This window comes from Drosophila montana, unplaced genomic scaffold (assembly GCF_035044405.1).
Source record: "Drosophila montana isolate Dmon_TW-CO22-7 unplaced genomic scaffold, ASM3504440v1 contig_3848_1, whole genome shotgun sequence".
Taxonomy (NCBI): Eukaryota; Metazoa; Arthropoda; class Insecta; order Diptera; family Drosophilidae; genus Drosophila; species Drosophila montana.
The window spans coordinates 4,604,050-4,623,083 of NW_026998720.1; the positions used below are offsets into that span (position 1 = coordinate 4,604,050).

General features: G+C 39.0%; 2 protein-coding genes and 1 long non-coding RNA gene across 4 annotated transcripts in view; 1 reads left to right on the forward strand and 2 right to left on the reverse strand.

Annotated features, from left to right (window-relative positions):
- The window catches only part of T48 (FU domain-containing protein T48), a 50,006-nt gene extending 34,335 nt beyond the window's left edge, over positions 1-15,671 (reverse strand). The window contains exons 1-2 of the mRNA XM_064696668.1: positions 15,516-15,671; positions 13,352-13,971 (exon numbers count right to left, since the gene is read on the reverse strand). Coding sequence (XP_064552738.1) covers positions 13,352-13,670 — 319 coding nt within the window. The 5' untranslated portion in view covers positions 13,671-13,971; positions 15,516-15,671. The remainder of the gene's footprint in view (positions 1-13,351; positions 13,972-15,515) is intronic.
- Positions 14,104-15,595, forward strand: LOC135438372 (uncharacterized). The gene is made up of 2 exons (XR_010437876.1): positions 14,104-14,530; positions 14,588-15,595. It is a non-coding gene; the product is annotated as an uncharacterized LOC135438372 (long non-coding RNA).
- Positions 15,672-15,969: 298 nt separating the features above from the next.
- Mink (Mitotic spindle and nuclear protein) lies at positions 15,970-19,003 on the reverse strand. Of its 2 annotated transcripts, none has more exons than XM_064697261.1 (4): positions 18,834-19,003; positions 17,470-18,759; positions 16,845-16,928; positions 15,970-16,782 (listed from the first exon to the last, which is right to left on the reverse strand). In XM_064697261.1, the coding sequence occupies exons 1-4, from the start codon at positions 18,943-18,945 to the stop codon at positions 16,118-16,120; spliced, it is 2,151 nt and encodes a 716-aa protein (XP_064553331.1). In that variant the 5' UTR covers positions 18,946-19,003; the 3' UTR covers positions 15,970-16,117. The 2 variants fall into 2 exon arrangements, with proteins under 2 accessions (XP_064553331.1, XP_064553332.1); XM_064697262.1 differs by having other exon boundaries at positions 16,854-16,928; positions 18,834-18,991.
- Between the last annotated feature and the right edge of the window lie 31 nt (positions 19,004-19,034).

Here is a 19,034-nt window from a genome sequence, read left to right on the forward strand (position 1 = left end):
TAAAACATGCGGTACAACAAACTCACAGATACATGTGTATCTGTGGCGACAGCTGTAAAGAGAGAGGGTGGTCTGAGAAGTATGCGTAAGGTTAAGTATATAAGCTTTTGAATTTGATAGTCCGTTGGCTCAAAATATGAATTAAGGGATAACCAGATCCCACGCACATCTTTACTTCTGAATCTCGAATCCAACTCTCATCCCTATTATCGTATCTGTTACCATCATTTCTGTTACATAAAAGACGTCTAACATTTAATCGCCCGCTACAGGCTCTCGTCGATATCTCTATCTGGCAACGTGGCCAGTCCTACATATGTATACATTTTTTTTATTTACTCGAGAAATTTCAGAAATGTGTTCATAATTAGAGAGAGCAAACATTAAGCATGATAATAAAAATTACTTAATCTAATTTGGGAATTTCCATGTACTTAACTTGCTTCTGTTATTCAAATATGTACATATATATTTTTAATTTCTATATGTTATGTTTATATTTATAATTATTTTGTTAATTTAATAATAATAATTCAGAAATAGGTTTTGAAGCCGTTATTACGTATTAAATGATTATTAAAATTCTGTTTTTTAGCTACCTAGGTTGAAAATTTAATTTTGTTTCAGGGAAGATGCAAATATAGAAATAAAAGATTAGTTTAGGGTAAGGCTTAAAATATATTTTTTTAAATCCAAAACAAAAGACTTGTAATATATAATTCCCATATATTTAATTCCTTTACAAATTATATCATAACTAATTTCTGCTTTTCTGCATTCGCATATTAAATACTTCTAAAGCCACCCTCGTTGCCTTGCGGCTTTCGCCTTGCTTTCTTCTTATGTTTTCATGTTCTAGACATTATTTTCCCTGCTCGTTTATGTTGTGCGTGTGTATATGTGTGTGTGGCTGTGGCTAATTAGCTTGTAAGTTGAATGTGAACACATTTTGTCGAAAATGAAATGTTCATTTTAACACTTTTGTTCTTTTTTGTGGCAGCGGATTAAGGCGGGGCAGCAGGCAGGCGGGCAGATCGAAAGATCAGCAGAACGGCACGCTTATAAATTCTCGTGGGATGGAAACGTCAAGTCAACATTTGGTGCCTTAATTGTGTGTGTTTTGGGTGAAAGTTTGTGCGGCTATAAGTTTTTTTTTTTCATTTTTAGAATATGCGCAATAGAATTTCAAAGGGAATCGAATGGCTGTTTCGCATCGCAAAGTGTGTGTTAATTATGAAAGCGACCGTCTGTCTGCTTAACTGGCAGTTGCCATCTCCATTTTCAGGCCTTTTGGCAGATACTATTTATATGTATATACTATATGTAATTTGCGTCCACTTGTGTTTGCTGCATCATTAGCTAATTGATCGGCGATCGAAAATCAGAGGCCACAAAGACAAGAGCTTGTGCATAAATTAAATAATATTTCATAAATAACATTTGATTGTGGCCTGTCCAAAGACAAGTGGCCAAAACCAACAACAACAGAAATAAAATAATAAAAAAAAAATGGTCATTTCGAAAAGTCATCGAAGACGTTGAACGGTTCGTTCACCTGTTCCGAGGTTTAAGCATATGCAAAGACAGTTTTGGTGGGGGTAGACATGAAGGTCTTCTTGAGTGCCGTTAGAAACGTGATAACGGTACCGTGTTTGTGTTGTGAAAAAAGTGGCATAAATTAGACGCCAGCCATAAACGATATATAACAAGCAACCCCCTACCAACTCATATCATAGCTGTTCCATCTGCCCAGCTTGAAATCAATTTGGATATTATCTGTTCCTCGCAGGGAATAATATCCGATTCGATGCATGTTGATAAGCTCGCGTGAAGACGGCAACAAAATTTCCTCAACTGTTAAGTGGTATGAAAAAGCTGACTAATAGGCTTATTTTATGTCGTTAAATAAAGTAAGCATTTAAGTGTGCTCGACTAGCAATGCCGCACATCCCATACTTACAAGCAGGTAGTCACACATACTCACACAATTAAAGCCCGACTAACAGATACCCTGTACCCAATTCCGAGCTGTTGAAATACACATTATATATATACAGAAATTTACACATGAATAATTTTATTGTTTTCCAAACATTTTCTTGTTTTAAACCAAACTGCTTCCACCTAGAAACATTTTTATTAATTGTTCCCCCTGCTTTACACCTGTAAAATTGATTCTGAAATATGATTTTCATTTACTGTCGAATTGCTACGAAATTAATAGATCTCATGGTAGCCATACAATTGTGGACGTATACCAAAACTAACAGGTACGCCTCGGGGGATGTGTATACCCACATTTTAAATAAAGAGTATATAGCTCTTGTTTTTCGAAGATAAATTAATCAATATTGAGGAGTTATCGATAATTTGTAATCAACTTGAGCTGGTATAGATATAATCAAAATTACATGTTGTGGCTTTTATAGTCTGTCGAATTGATGAGTTCTTATAGATAGACGAACTTACATTGTATATGTAATAGGATAAGGCCATCATGGGCAGCTCTATCTCTGCTATGTCTATTTTATAGGGTTGCTATATATTTTAATGATAAGTAGGTATCGATAAGAAGAAATAAGATCGAAAGGAAAAAGAGGCTGTGGAGTCAGTCTGTCGATAGTTCAAAAAGAAAGAAGACGTTTCGCGACTAATAATGAAGTGAAATAGGTAAATAAAAAATACAACTAAATATGCATTAATTTCCTGTAACATACAGCTGCATAAAACAATAATACCCGCTTCCACGTTCAATCGAAGCAAATTCTTCATGTAAAGAGCAAGTACCGTTTCAAAGCTGTTGGAAATGTTTTATTTTATTTTTACGAGTCATTTTCATTTGTGGAAAACCGAAATGCGTTGACATTTCGATAAATCTCTGCAACATTCAATTACATAGACATTTTTCCAACGATTTGCTGGCCATAAAAATAACCATTTTATAGCAGCACTTGATGACTTGACAATTTGATGATCCACACACACACACGCCCTCAACTAAAAAGTTAACTAATTTTTAATGCCGTTGTCAGCATGGATGCCCCATTAACCGCATGGACCCACATGTAAATTTTAATCCCGCAAAGCAGTCAAGAAAAAAACTAAATGTCGCGACAAAGTTGAGGACTTTTTTTATTCAAGGCGCCAACATACACTTAAATTAACAACAAAAAAATCGTATAAATATTGGGAAACATTTTTTAAGCGTCTACCATTTAATTGAAAGAAAATTTTTTCTTAAGCCTGCCCAAGTTTTATAGCCAAATATTTGGGGAATTTATAATGTTGCGCTATTAAAAAAAATAAATAAAGCCAATCAAAATATTGCGACAAGCGCTTGTGGAATGCAAGAAAAGCGGCGACGCTTTTGCCTTGTAAGCGGCTTAGTTCACATATTAACAATGTTTCCATCTTATATATATTATACATAGTATATATTGCATAAATAAATAAAACGGCTGCCAAAGTTTTTGTTGTAATTCCGGTAGCCAATGAGTTGGACAAAAGTCTGATGTGCAGCCGTCGGCTGCACGTTTCCCCTGCGTTCCCTGATGATGTCTAATGATGATAAGCAGCAGAGTCGCATTATGTGGCAAGAAAAGCTTACGAGACTAACTGCATACCCTGTAAGCTGTTTGAAGGAGAGCTCTAAGAAAATCTAAGCTTTACATATGCCACGAAAACTTTATTTGTTAAAAGAAACCCACTTTTTAAAAACATAAAATTTTAAATAATTTTAAATAGTTCATAAATTTTTAACGGCCACCTGCCGCATTTTGTGAACTTTATTTGCTAATAGAAACGTTTTTTTTTGCCCTTTTTTTATAAATCAAATACTTTAAATAAATCTGAAAATTACCACAAAATTTAATTTTGTGTTGAAAGAAGAAATTCATTTTTCTATTATTTTCGTTCTTTTTAATTCTATAATTAATAATTTCCAATGCAGCGTGTTAGTCCGACGCTAAGACACCTAAATCAAGATTGAGGTTTTTTATAAAAACGTTATAAAAATAACTGAGGACGAGTTTAACAAAATTACGTCTGCATATCGTTTCAAAGACCATTTCTCGGTATTTAAAATGGTAGGCTGTGAATATGCCCGCTTAATCCGCTTGCGTACAGAGTATATATGGACAGTTGATGAGCAAACAGCAAAGGCGCCTGGGAACACCTCCTGGCAGGGAGGCTGAGGCCGCAGCGAAACGGGCAATTTTCATTAAATTGCCATAAATTAACAGGCCGGCCGTCGCGCCGCAGCCCGAGCATTAGACAACAAGGTGATATAGCAACAACAACAACAATAATAATAGTATGGAAACGCAATGGAAATGCAAATTTGTTGTTATTGTTGTAAACCTGCTGCTGGCAACATTTGCGTAATTTGTAATGCTGCTTAGCTCAGCTGCTGAGCTGCTCGAAGCTGTAGAATTGACTGAATGATTGATTGATTGACTGATGGAGCGCCGCAAGCCCAAGTAGCATTTAATTTTATGCACTTGTGTCTGTATTTTCCTATGTGTGCGTGTGTGTGTGTGTGCGCTATAATTGACTGTTTATTGGCTATGTCGTCGTCGGCTTTAGCTTTTTGATCATTTATCGGGGTCCACAGTCAGGTTAATATTTCGCACCGCTGCGCATTTATGCGAGGAGCGTCGACAGGGAGGGCTGAGGGCGGCAGCAGCTGCAACTGCTTGAGTTGGAGGTGTAGTTCGTACCGTTTGATCGCGCCCCAAAGGTGTTGCCGTGACAAATTGTGCAGCGCGGAAGCAATTTTCGAAATAAACTATTCAACTGCTACAAAATGCTTTTTTGAATTTTGATTTTTATTTTTTTTTTATGTTTTCCTTATTTTTATACTTTTTTGATGTCGGGTAATTGCGGCTTTGACTTTGATTTCCGCATGGGCGCTAAGTAATGGCGCCCAAAGAGCTGACATGCAAATTTCAAGGAGTGCCCCCAGCAGTACAGCAGGTGGGGAAGAGAGAATGCGGCCTAAGCGAAATGCAGTTGCATTTGAATATGCTTCAATAAAAACCTAACAGAAAGCTTTAATTTCGTTTAGATAATAATCGCATCATTTGGTAATTGCATTTTTCAGAAATTTATATTTTATATGAATTAAAATTTTCTAGAATTCACAAACACTTTTTTCTGTGCTTTACAATGTAGAAAACGAGTCTTTTATAAGTTAAGTTTTGCAGTTAGTCCACTAAGGAAGATAAAAACCACCTGGCGATAAATCTTCCAGACAACAGTTGGGAAATTCGCACATAATGAAGACTCACCGTCTAGATCTACCAAACAGACTTAAAATTATTCAGAAATAAAAACATTTAATGCACTAGACAAGCAAATTTAAAACTTTGTATTTTAAAGTACATATATTTACATTCTTTCTCTTTTAAGCGCTTTATTTTATTTGTTTTATTTATTATTATTACACATTTTTCACTTCTTTAAAACTTTAAAATATATAGGCATTTTTAATAAGATCATAAACTTGAGCGTATTTTTTCTATAAGAATCATTGATTTTAAACGGGTCTCATATATAAAATAAGAATACATTTTCATTAAAGCTTTACCAAAAAAAAAACAACTAAAAGGGGAACTAGGGGAGGGTCCTTAGTTCAAAATTTCAAGTCTTTAGCTCTTATAGGTTCTGAGATCCTTGCGTTCATAAATACGGACGGACGGGCAGACGGACTGACTGGCGGACGGAATGACGAGCAGACGGACTTGGTCAGATCGACTCGGCTATCGATGCTGACGAAGAGTATATAAACTTAAGGTGTAGGAGATGCTTCCTTCTCCCTGTTACATACACAAGACCATCGCACCCGTATTACCTTTTTCAATAGTAATAGTATTCGCTTTACGATTGCCAAGACAACGTTCTAATTTGCGAGTGACTACTATAATATTTTCTGATTAATTCAATATTCCAATATGTTTAGGAATATATTTACGCTACCAAGAAGTAAAGCAGATGCCAAAAGAGCTAAAAAAGAAAGTCCAATTTCTGGGTCATTGTATAAAATAGAGGAAAAAAAATCTGTTGTTATTCGCTGGAATAACAAATGCTCGAAGAAGCCTCCAAAGCCGCATGTTGCGGTTGCGCGCCAGAAGTTCAAATGTCAGCTCCCCAAACACAAGAGTGAGACAGGAAATGAGTGAGCGAATGGGACGGCGAGAACATAAGTCAAATCATGAAATGAAACATCTGCGCGTGTGTTTATGGCCGTTGCAGCTCGGCTGTGATTTCTATTTCAATTAGGCGCTGCATGTGGGACGTCAGTCTGTGCGTCAGTTTGTCAGTTCGTCAATCCGTCAGTCAGAACTATAATGAGCTAACAATAATGCTCTTAATTTTTTTTCCTCCGCTTGTTATTTATTATGCAGCCGATGCACATGAGCTTTATCTACATCGACTTCGACATCTGCATCTGCATCGGCATCTGCAGCGCCCGCATCCCGAACAAGTTTCAAATGTATCTCAAAACTGCGCCGCATTTCAGAATTTATTGCCAGCTCTTTAATTTATGTTTTGGTTACGAAAAAAAAAAACACACAGCATAGTCAAATTTTATGGAGAATTTTACATTTCTCATATTCTCGGCATTCGCCCACGCAGAAATTCTGCTGACAGGGCTACAACCAAAATTGATTTGTATACCCTGTTAACATTAAAAGGGTATGATGGTTTTGTGCAAATATTTGTAACAGGTAGTATGCGGGAAAGAGCTAGATTTTTAAATTTGGATATATGTTCTTATAATCCATGTTTTTATTCAACTTGGTATTAAAATTATCCTTAACTTATCCCATTGTAGCTAAAGTTAATTAATATAAACTTTAGCAACGTTTTTCTAAGCACCTTTTCGCGATTTTAAGAGCTAACTTAAAGTATACTCAGATAACAAATATATTACTTATTGGGTACCTCCACCAATCCGTCGAAAAATATAAGAGTTATAGGCGTGATTTTTAGTATATACGCACATTTTTGAACATTCTTTAAGTCGTAAAGATCTTACAATAATCGCAGTATAAACACTGAAGTTACACAAGAATGCATTTTCTATAACATAAAGCTATGGAGAGAAGAAGTACATTCTTTGCGAAAAGAATGCATCAAAAAAAGCTGGAATGTATATAGTTGCAGAGTATCTTCTAGTCGGGTACGCTTGACTAGCGCACTCTAAGTTGTTACTTTTTTTTGGGGTTTGTTAGTTGCATACAATGCGTGGTTACATCTTTTATCTTTATCGTATTTTTCTTGTTTAACATTCACTTTTTTTTCTTTTTATTTGGCACTTTCTAGCTGAAAGTTTGTTTTTTGTCTTAACGAATCGCTTTGTGCTGTGTGTGTGTGGGTGACATGAAACGTTGTGGCAGCAGCGAGGAGGGGATTGGGGGGCTGCGTTAACGGCAACAAGCCGCAAAGAAAAAAATAAACAGCCGTTAGTTGCTTTTCAAAATGTAAATACATTGGCAGACACCTGTTTATGGGGTTTACATTAAATCGCCTCCCCCCAACTCAGACTCGGACTGCGACTTCGATGGACCCTGCGGGGGCGGCTTGGCGAAGTAGGTGGCTCGCTTGTAGCCTCAAATTGTTGCACTTGCCATTGTCTGTGGCATACCTGGCATGTAGTTAGTTTGTAGCTTGTCTTGTGCCGCAGCTAACCAAACAATGCTCAATGCACCGTTGTTACCTTGATAAAATCAGTAAATTTGCCCATTTGCTTAGCTGGATAGAAAGTTCAATTTGAATTCAATAAAACGATGGATGATGATGCACAGTGGTGCTCAAACCAGACATGAAGTGTGCAATCCATGAAAATAACTACAATTTCCATTTACCACAATTTAGATAAAGTGAAATATGTTGGGACAAAAAGGGTAACACGCATTATCTTATAAACTTAAGCGGTCTAGATTTAAGAAATGTACAAGTGTTTAAAGTTTAGAAGGAGCGTTAACTAAGGAAGTGTGAAACTTAACAAGTAAGCCTTATTGTAATTTCCTGCATGTTTTTTTAATTGGACCTGTTCAAAAACTTCTTTTCATCCTGGTAGTCGATAAGAAAAATACATTTTTGAGTTTCTAGGAAAGATAATTAGGGGAGGTTAGAGTTTTATGTTATATAATAAAAGCTCTCTGTTCTTCTAACACTGTGTCTTCTAAAATCAAGGTTCCAATAACCGATTGGACAAAGGTTTGAAGTTATTGTTGTGTTCAAAGTGACTGTGATATTTTAATTTTCAATATGAATAAAATCGTAGTGCAGAATCAATCCAAAGGGCAAATACCTTAGTTTCCAGAACTTAAAGATTAGAAGAAGCGCTTTTAAACTTTACACATAAATCGCTTTGATTTTGAGAATGTTATGGATTTTTCTACGAAGCTTTTGGCTTTTGGCTGGCGGCGAACAGCTGACATTAGATCTGAACTATGTTGTAAACAACAAAGCGGCAAAGTTCATACAAACTCAACAAATATAAACAATGGAACAGGGCGCAAAAGGGCTCAAATATGTATACAAATCAATATGTTTACATATATATATACTATATTTAATGTATATAAAGAATGGTCTTGCCCAATTTCCAGCCAGTATGTAAAATTGAAAATAAATAAATTGCCACAACAAATGGCTGCTAAAATAAACACGGCAAGCAAAACTTCTGCATTGGACTGTCCGAAGGAGTCTACTTGGAAATGGGCTAAAGAAACGGAAAACCGTATTTTCTTCTTCGCTGCTATTTTGTGTTTTCTTCTTCTTTTTTTTTTGACTTTTTCGCAAAGGTGTAAACAAAATGCTAGGAACACATCATGCAAGCAGCATGAGTTGTGACGAGGCAGAGTGTTAAAAACTACCTGTAAGATACGCAGATACGTGAATGCCTAGATATATGTAGATGCAGCAAGGTGCACGCTGCATGTTGCACGATGGATGCTAGCTGGATGCTGCATGTGGTCATGGCGTGCCGAATCGCCAGGCATGAAATGTGGAAAAACGCCATGAAATGGGCTTTCGTCAAATTAGCGTGCCAGCGTTAACGACGAACGCATCTGTTGATGTGCGAGTGTGTGTGTGTGTGTGTGTGTGTATGTGCTGCTGCTGCACTGTGGGATATTTCGCACTTTACGCTGGCAGTTCAATGCTGTTCTCGATTCGCTACCTGAGCGACTGACTGACTCTTTGACGCAGTAACTGACAGACGCGCCGACTTGATTTATTTGAACGGCCTTTTGTAGCTGTGTGATGTGATTTTTTCAAATACCCTATACGCATAGAATGGTTGAAAGGGCTATAATTAACTTGTGCAAATGTATGTCACAAGCAGCAAGAAACATTGTCAATTCCACAAAGCTTTCGTCTACTACACGCAGAACTTTCTTCGATAACGACCTTTTCTAAACATCTCCCCGTTTTCACAGAATCGATAAATATCGGTATGCAGCAAAAACTTTCTGAGCAGACCTCAGAGATTGTCTAAGGTAGGGACACCAAAGTTCCATATATTTCCATATAGCATAAACAAATGAAGTATATCTCCCCAGTTATAAACCTTTACCACCATCTTCCAAAATTGCACAGAAGTATGTGAGATATAGCTATAATTCTTGGTATGTCATCTTTAAGCTCAGAAAATGTCAGATCAATCGGACAGTTAGCATTAAAGTTCTTCAAGAACCTTTTTTATTTTCTATGATGTAAAGCGAAGGAAATAAATTGGAGCATGTGTAGGTATACGTATTCTGTATGTCAATATATATTATTATTAACTTTACGCCAGCTCAAGAGCTGTATAGAGGGTATCACTTAGTCGTGCATACTCTTACACTTGTTTTTATCTGAATTTGCATTTGCATGCCCTGTGCAAGTGCTGGAAGCCTTGGTTCTTATCTAATGTAAAGAACGCTCGTCGCTGACTTTAGCACTTGATCCACACACAGACAACACATACACATACACACACACACACACATATACAAGACTCACTGGGAGACTGCCGTATAAACTGTTTAAACTGAACGTCATAAATACTCCCGTCGTTTAGTTTTTACGATTGTCGGCTGTCTTTGTTTGCCATAGACGCACACACACACACACACACACACACACATGTATATTCGCACACACACACAACCATCCTCAGATACAAGTTCCAAGTATCTTTCAACGTATCTAAATGCATATACAAGTAAATGCCGCTGCCTCTGAAGAGTTGAAGTGCCAGAGACCAGGGCTCACAGCTCAGAGCTCAGACAACAGCCTCCTGCTAAGATCTGTTGGCGACTCCTGCGTACTGTACCCCAGCCCGAGCGAATGCCATCCCAAAAACAGGTCCCCGCCAGGGCCAAAGTTTGCGTGCCTTGCAGACATTTTTATGGTTTCTGCTGCCTGATGCCGGATCTGCCCCAAAAAAACAAGAAAATTACCAAAGAGAGCATTTATCGGGGCTCAGGTAGAGACGAAAATTTAACTCTGCATTCGGCCAAATGCTGACTTCAAGAGCATTGAATTTTTTTTTTTTGCTAAACTATTCCAACGATTGGATTTTATAGCGAATAGCATTGCCCAAACGGAAATTCTTCGAGCAACATTCCTGTGGTAACAGAGATTATCTCCTGTGCCTAAACTTAATTAAAGTTAACCAGTCTGACTAAACCATTTTATGATAATAGAGTGTTAAGAGTGTTAGACACTCTAGCATTATAAATTGACACTCTTAATATGAAATTTTAATATAAACATTAATGTTCAATTTAAAGCTCATGTTATTTGTAATGTTAAAAGTGATGTTAATGTTGCTGGTTTACCTTTATTGTCAAATCCACAGAATTATTTGTGATTTTGTTAAGATGAATCTGGCTTTCATATTTTGTCAACTGCTTACTACTAATGTTTAATTTAAAGCTATTGTTACTGCAAATGTTAAAGGTAATGTTAACTTAATGCTGAGTTCAATTAAATATCATAGGGTACATTTTATTTATACATATATATAATTCCTCCTAGTAATGGCTCGGTCGAGTGCTGAAAAGTTTAATTGGCTATAAAGGCCGAAAGGCAGCACTCGACCGAGCCATTACTGGACTCTTAACCCCTCAAAACGACTTCTGCAGCAATTATTGCGATGAGGAAGAGGAAAGGACAGATGAATATCTCGTCTGCATTTGCCCAGCTCTATGCAAAACTAGATTCAGTTTCCTTGGAACCTATTTCCTTGTGGATCTATTAGATCTCCCAACCAAAGACCCAAACTCATTTTATGCTTCATTCGTTTTTTAGCTTCATCCTTTTCTATTCTTCCTTTGGTCTCTAGGAAAACCGGAGGTTGGTCAGTCCGCTGTGGCACCACAATGGACTCATTTCGGTCTAAGTGAGGCGTACTCACATAAACTAATTTAAATGACTTTTCTGCCTTGTTTCAAACTATATTCGTATTATGTTTCTCTTGGTTATTAGGAAATATATTTCCCACTTCACTTAACTCTTTTCTCATATATATGAAAATATTTGTGAATATACCCAATACACTGCAACAAATTTTCCACACTCTGTTCTTCAAATAGCACTTCCATTCATGGACTTCTTATCAATTTCAGCTCGTTTTTTGTATGCTTTGAGCTGTGCCGCACTCGAATGGGCCCGAGGAAACGCTTCCAAGTCCAGCTCCAGCTCTGATCTTGGGCCATTCAAAATTTGTGTGTCTCAGGTATACGGGGCCGGCGCTTATCTAACCTTATCTTACAACACTTTGCCGTCTCGTTCGGGTTGTTCGGCTGTCTTTCGGTTGTTTATGACCTGCGCCTTGGCGTGGCATCATATTTCAAAAAATTGCCCCCAACAAGTGCATTTGTTGTCTGCTCTTTTTCAGTTTTCCGTGTGTGTTGTTTTTATTTCTTTTCATTTTTTATCTGTGTCTTTTGTTTCCATTCTCCCTCAACGTGGACTCTCTTCTGGTAACTCAATAGCTCTGGGCCTCCACTTGAGCGATGGTTGGCTGGCTTGGGCTGGGCTGGGCTGGTGCCCAGCTGGGGCATCCAGGATGTCAACCGCAGCTTAACGCTTTCGAGACTGCGGCACGCTCGGCACATCCGCTGCTTGAAATTCTGTTGCCTCATTATAACGAGATTAAAGTGTAATCACAGCCAGACGTGTGCTGGTCCCGATTGTTGTCTCTGACCGAGTCGTCTCTCTCGGGATTTATAAGGTTTTTTTTTTTGGAACTCGGAACCAAAGTGCCAACTTCCTGTGGCCGCAGACAAAGAAAACGCTTCAGCGCTCCTGTTCAGTGAAAGGGTGCCTAGGTTTGTTTTTGTTTTTACCTTTCTACATGAGTCTTTGGCCTATTCTTTACCGTCCGCCCCGCCGCACGTCTCTTATTTATTTAAATGTCATTTAAGCGGCTTAACTTACGTCGCTTTTTATGACAACATTTTCGGGCTTTATGCGCGAGGCCCCATTTATGAGCGTGAAAATGAAAGTACTTTCGTCATCTTGCTGCCTCACTCACTAATTTACACCCTCTCTCTCCCTCCCTCTCTTTCACACTCAGCCTCTATCTGTCTCTTCATATTTTTGTACAAAATTATAGCTGTGCAGCACTTTGACGCTTACGGACGTAAATTTTGGGCTTTCGGAATTGTGCCACGATTAAATGTTAACTTTTTTTCGTTGGCAGCTGATTACCTGGTGAGTAAGCGACATTTCGAGGTGATATTTTGTACCCTTTGTTTTAGATGATATGATATATACAAAATAACTTTTTAACGAGATCCTGCTTAAGATCTTGTTGAGTCAACCCAATTTTTATAAATTGGAGAAAATATGTTAAAGCCTGGTTTTTTAAGCTAAGATTTTAAGCTATTAACAGTTTAACGAGTTTTCAACACATTGCGATTGTCCTTTAGCGATTCTCATAGTTCACCTCATTTCAAGCAAAAGATGTAAGCAACAACAGCACAAGTTACTAATACTACCATAACTATGAACATTAACAATACATGCGCATTATCATAAATGTTTGCATTTAAATTAAAGTAGCTTTTAGCATGCACCTTAACATTAACGGTATGCTTTGCTTAAACATAACATGAACATTACCAATAACATTCGCATTAACAGAAATGTTTGCATCAACATTAAAGTAGCCTTTAGCATCCACCTAAACATTAACGGTTTGCTTTACTTTAACATTAACATTAATGACAACAGCATCTTCCTAGTCTTAAAATTGTCATTCCAATTAACATTACTATAAACATTGCCCTGAACATGAACTTTAACATAAACATTATGCATCACTTTAACATTAGCCACATTCACTCACCTGCATTAAGCTGCACGCCCGGCAACACCACCGAAGATTCCGCCTTGAAGCCCAGGATATTATCCGCACCCGAACTTGATACTTCTCCAACTACTCCGCTGCTGCTCGATAGCTTCTCGACGCCCATGTCCAGTGTTGTGGCTGCATCCAATTCCATATCGATTAGCGTGTTGCCTTTAAACAGACCCGCGCTCCGATATTCCTTGGCAAAGGGCGTGGCACCCAATGCCGCCCCCAACAACATGAACGACAACAAGACGCACATTTGCCAGCAAACGTGGCGGCACATTTCACATTCAGCGGCTTTTCTGGTCCACATTGTGAGAGACAAGTACAGTGGACACACGGCTAGACATAAATTGCTATTTGAATTATTTAGTGAAGTGGCCTCAATTAACGGCACAAAGCGCGCAAAAAATAACACAAAAATTAAACCTCGTCACATCAAATTAGTTCAAGTCGCGCTCGGTACTTGACCAGAGCTAAAATTCAATTATGTGTCGGCTTTTTTTTTATATTTCTTTTGCCAGTTATGAAAAATTATGTCACCAATTAGCGAGACTCGATTTACGTGTTGTTTTTGCTGCTTTTTTTACGGGGATTCGGTTTACTTTTCGACACTGCAAAGATAAGAAAGGGAAAGCGCAGGGTTTAGTAGGCTTTTATGCATATATTTCAGAGATTGTATGTTTCTAAAGCCGTCAAGAGTACTGCCTCCCAAGTATATCTAAATAGTCAAAATGTATATACATATAAGAAACCAAATTACAATCAAATGATAGTTAAATTATGGAGCTATAAGGGTGGATATATTTGGAATATCTAAAGGGTTATACCTATAATAAATGCAACTATTTTTACATAGGTATATCCAAAATATCTAAAAGACAACAAATGTCTTAAAAAACATTTCTGGTTCTAGGAAAATCCCATTCATTGAAAACTCTGATTCTATTTCTATTCAAAAATTTACATTTTCGGGCCTCCCCTGTGTCATATTACAAAAAAAAATTACTTGGAAATGAAAATTAAGTCTTTCCGGAAATAGGAATCCTTCCCATTAAATACTTAAATTGTTAAATACCTATTACATTATTTAAAGTAAATTTTAAATGTAACTACGCATATACAGTTATAGTACAGAATGACCTATACTTTTTTATCTGCTTTTTTACAACGGTAAGTTTGCATTATCGAGGTATCACTGCACTACTTTTAAAGGAAATATAAAATCAGAATATTACAGAAAAAAAATAATCCAATATGCAAACATTTAATGGACTATTCAAAATTGAGCATTGGAAGTAAATGGATTAACGGAAATTCTTCCACACATTTCCAACAGCTGCTGCTACGGCTGCTTGGACTTACGCGCGGGCGCGTCAGCAAATCAATTAAAAGTGCAACATGTGAAAAGGCGTATGTGTGTGTGTGTATTCACGCATGCGATTGTGTGTGCTTGCGCGTTTATTTCCATTACAAATTCCCATAGGCTGTTGGGCATGCGCGGAAATACGCACAAATTTCCACAATGAAAAGCGTGTTAAAGCAGAGCCCACAGTAAACAATACACGCATAAACGGTAAACCAATTGCCGCTACCTGCGCGAGCCCACAAAAACGCCCGGCGAAACGCCCAAGAAGGGCGACACACGCGCATACTCACACATGCACGAATTGAAGACGCATTCAAACTGTGAATGATTCGTGCGCATATGAATGTCCACACACACAAACGCGGATATACAAGCATGTGTAAAGCGCCGTTAGCGCCGCTCATAAATGTCAATGCAAAATGTTACTGCTGCTGCTACTCCCGGCACATATGGTGCGATCGCCCTATCTCGCTCTCGCTTTCACTATGAAGAGTCTCTTTTTTTTTGGAATATGCGAAAGATGCGACTGGAAGCGTATTTAATGCGAAAAAAAGCGACAAAGGCCAGCAATATGCATATGTGTGTGTGCTGTATTCCCACACGAAACGAGTTTTTCCAAATATTTATGCATTACGCCAACAAAAAGTCCATTAACAATGCACACACAAACGCATAAAGCTAAGAAGCGTTTTTAATATCCGGCAGGAAGAACAACAAAACAAGCGGCAAAATTGCTGCGTTTGTTTATTATTATTGTTGCTCGTATTATTGTTTATTTGCACTGCGTACCTTCTTTGCAGCAATAAATTAGATTATTTTGATAAAACTCCAATTTCGATTTGGCACACACACAAAACAACAATAAATAACGCGCGTTGGGCTGTTTTTTTTTTCAATTTTGCGAATTAATAACGGTAATGATAAAACAACAAACGGCGCGCAATCCCGATTCACCGACCGCACGCTACGACAACGATCTTCACAATAACAAACCCAATGTTGCACAACAATGTGGCGTTGACGCACAGCGCGTCGCTTGGCAACATGTTTACATGATTGCTCGATTTTGCGCTTCTAACAAACGATTATAAGGTTGGGCTGCTATCAAAGTTATCGATAGGTGTGGTGAATTTTATGTGCGGTGTCTATACATCGTTTGAAGTGGACTGCAAATACGTTAAGTTTTGAACAGATTTATTGTAATGTATTGTTGAACTGCACTTGAAAATGTTTAAGACCTTCATTTTTAGTCATTGGGTTTTGGTCGTAAATACTTAACGCCTAGCCCGGATTAAATAGATTATTTTATTCAATTGAACAGGATAAAAGCGAATACAAACAGTTATTAATAAAAGACTATAAAATATGAATAAATGAAATTTGGACAATAATCAACCCGTGTTCTCGTCCAACTGGCGACGATGTTGCATTTGCAGCTCGAAGCGTCGATTAGAGCGCACCCCGCGTATAAATTCACCCCTCTTCTCCACTACGTTGCGCCCCTTAAACATCTCCATGTGCCGCTGGCGACGTGACTCCAGTTTATTTAGCTTCGATTCCCCGGTTTTTAAATTTTGGCCGGACGCCGCGCTTGGAGCCGGAATGAACAACTTGGGCGCCACCGCGGTGGACAAATTGAATGCCGGCTTTGGATTGTTGCCCGCCAGGGCAGAGCGTATCGGTATTACGGACTTCGGCTGTGCCACGCCCACAATTTTACGTGGCGTCGGCAGTTGCTTTTGCCGCTTCAGCTCCTCCGGCTTCAAGGGCGTTAGAGTATAGCTGGGCACATCGATTTTCTTGAAGGCACGCGAACGCTCTGCAGCTGGGGCCAGCTTCTTGACTACCGACTTTTGCGCCGAGGCAATTGTTTGTTGTTGCTGTTTCACGGCTGAGTTGGTCAGCACCTTGGCGCGCACCGCCTTGCGCTCTATGTGCTCCACCAGATTCTCCATTTTTTCGAAGTGCTTCTGATGTATGGCCGCGAAATTGGGTAGCTTGGTGCGGGCCTTCAGCTTGCTGGGCGTCACTGCGGCCTTTATAGGTGGATATTGTTCTGGCAGGAAAGGAAGAATAGAAGCTTATAGAATCTTATGTCAATTAGCTGATGATGCTTACTGGGCTTACTCGGCTTAGGAATTCGGCTGACTTGATGTCGACTCTCATCCAAGGATTTTGAGCGCTTGCGACGCTGTGTGACGTCTGAAGAAAAGAGCATATGGTAATTTAGAAATTGAAATATATACAGATATTAATATATATTAAACTATTTGTCCCCATATATTGATTGATTGACTGACTGATTGATGATTAACTACCTTTTGTGATGTAAATAAAAACGATTTGAGGGTTTACGAAGGTTGGAAAATTGTAATTTGCAAGTTGAGTACAACTTTTCTTTCTTTTCATTAAGCGGACCCCAAACTCGAATTTAAGGTTTTTCCCTTTTGGCAAAAGGGAAAAAGAGGTCAAAAGCTGTACGTATAACAGTTAAATTGATCTACGATTGGCTTTAAACTCATTTTGAAAGCTAGTCATTAATATTTTAGTTTTAATTGAAATCTAAGCCACGGTCGCACAAAGATTTTGTAAAGCCGATCGGATGGTAAACAAAAAAGCGGGCGGAATATCCAAAAATAGGACGCCTTAGCGTACACTTAGATCACATGAGTATTTAATGTAGAAATTTCAACCTAGGTCTTACGGTTATATAAAGAGATAGAATGCCATTTCCAGTACTTACGACTGTTGTTGAGTGCATCCCAGCGTTTATCGATTTCACTGACAACGGTCACTTCGATGGGACTGAAGAAGGAGACTGTCTTGGCCTTGGTTTCGTTCAGTCCGGATACAGATTTGGAACGCTTGCGTCGTGAAGCGGGAGGCACTTCCAAGTTGTTGGTGTTGTTGTTGCTTTGCGCAGTCAATGGGAATGCAGTTGGGCTGGTTGTGAATTGGAATTTCGGCTTGGATTTGCATTTGAAGGGTGTGGGGAAGCGATAGGCTTTGCTGGAAGAGGGGCTCCTCATGTCTACGTCTGGTTGTTTTGGTTCTTTATCGTCCGATTTTTGTTTAAAAATATTTAATGTGGGCATATCTTTATCCACACTTGACTGATCTTCAGCATCAAAGGTTCTATTTAAGGCGTTCTCGGGCTCGCCATCATCATCGTCCACAACTAGTGTGGGCATTTCATCGTCCTCGGTGAGGGGTTCCTCGGCATCCAGCGGGCACAAGCCCAGTTCATCCATATCTACGGCTCTAACTCTAACTGCTTGGTGTGCCTTAACTGCAGCATCTGGCTCCTGGATAGGAGCAGCTGCAGCTGCAACAGCGTTTCCAATTATCTCCGGACACAGTGCCAACTCAATCTCGGCTGCAGTTGCCTTAAGAGACTTATTATTGATTCCAACAGGGGATTGTGTTGCATCATTGTCCTTGGGCTGTGGCGGCACTGTGACAGCTTCTGCTGCGGCAGCGTCTGCTGTGGCTGCTTCTTCTGTGACAGAGTCTGCTTTGGCAAGCTCTGCAGTGGCAGTCACTGTTACTTCCAGCTGCTCCGCCCGTTCTTTAATCTCCTCCCTATCGCCACTTTCCTCTTCTGTTTTTGCCTTTTTGTTGCCCACGCGTTTGGTTTTGCGATTGCGCTTGCGCGAATGGCGACCCACTTCGGCAGCCGTCCATTTCTGTACCGGCTGATCTTCGTGCTCCTCCTGCTCGACAGCAGTCGGGTCCTTTTTGTCCTTGCTGGCCGAGCACATCAGATGCCTTTCCACAATATCTCCATAGTCCATTGCCGGACGCACGCTCTTGCGGGCGCTGCGACGCGGCGTCTCACTGGCCAGACGGATGGCAGCAGTGGGAGTTTTCGGTGCCGCCATAAACACATCATCCTCCAGCACACTGTCATTATCTAGTTTCTGTTCATTTAGCTTTTTTTGCACGGCGCGTCGTGTTTTTTTCGCCACAGGCGTATTGGTGGCGCCTGCAGGCGCTGATTCCTGCGGCAGCAGGACGCCATCAATTTGAGTTGCTGTGTATTAGTTTCAATAGAATGTGGTTATTTCTAACACAATAAGACAACAACAAAGCCCTATATGTATTTACCTGTGCTTATTTCCATAATTTTTTTTACCACAAATTCTTGCACACAATTCAAGCGTCTTTTATCTTCGTTGCGTTCAAAATGTTCTAATGTAGAGCGAATGTTATTTAACATGCATTATGCGCGCAATATACAGTAAAGTATCGATGCTTGTTATGAGCATCGATCATGTTGAGTACACGCTTATCGATAAAAAGAGACAA

Bases quoted from the DNA above. Each gene is read 5' to 3' on its own strand.
- Mink (XM_064697261.1), bottom strand. From the start codon at position 18,945: ATGTTAAATAACATTCGCTCTACATTAGAACATTTTGAACGCAACGAA. The intron at 18,760-18,833 runs GTAAATACATAT...ACTAATACACAG, and splicing joins AATTATGGAAATAAGCACAG to CAACTCAAATTGATGGCGTC. The intron at 16,783-16,844 runs GTAAGCATCATC...CTTTCCTGCCAG, and splicing joins TCCTAAGCCGAGTAAGCCCA to AACAATATCCACCTATAAAG.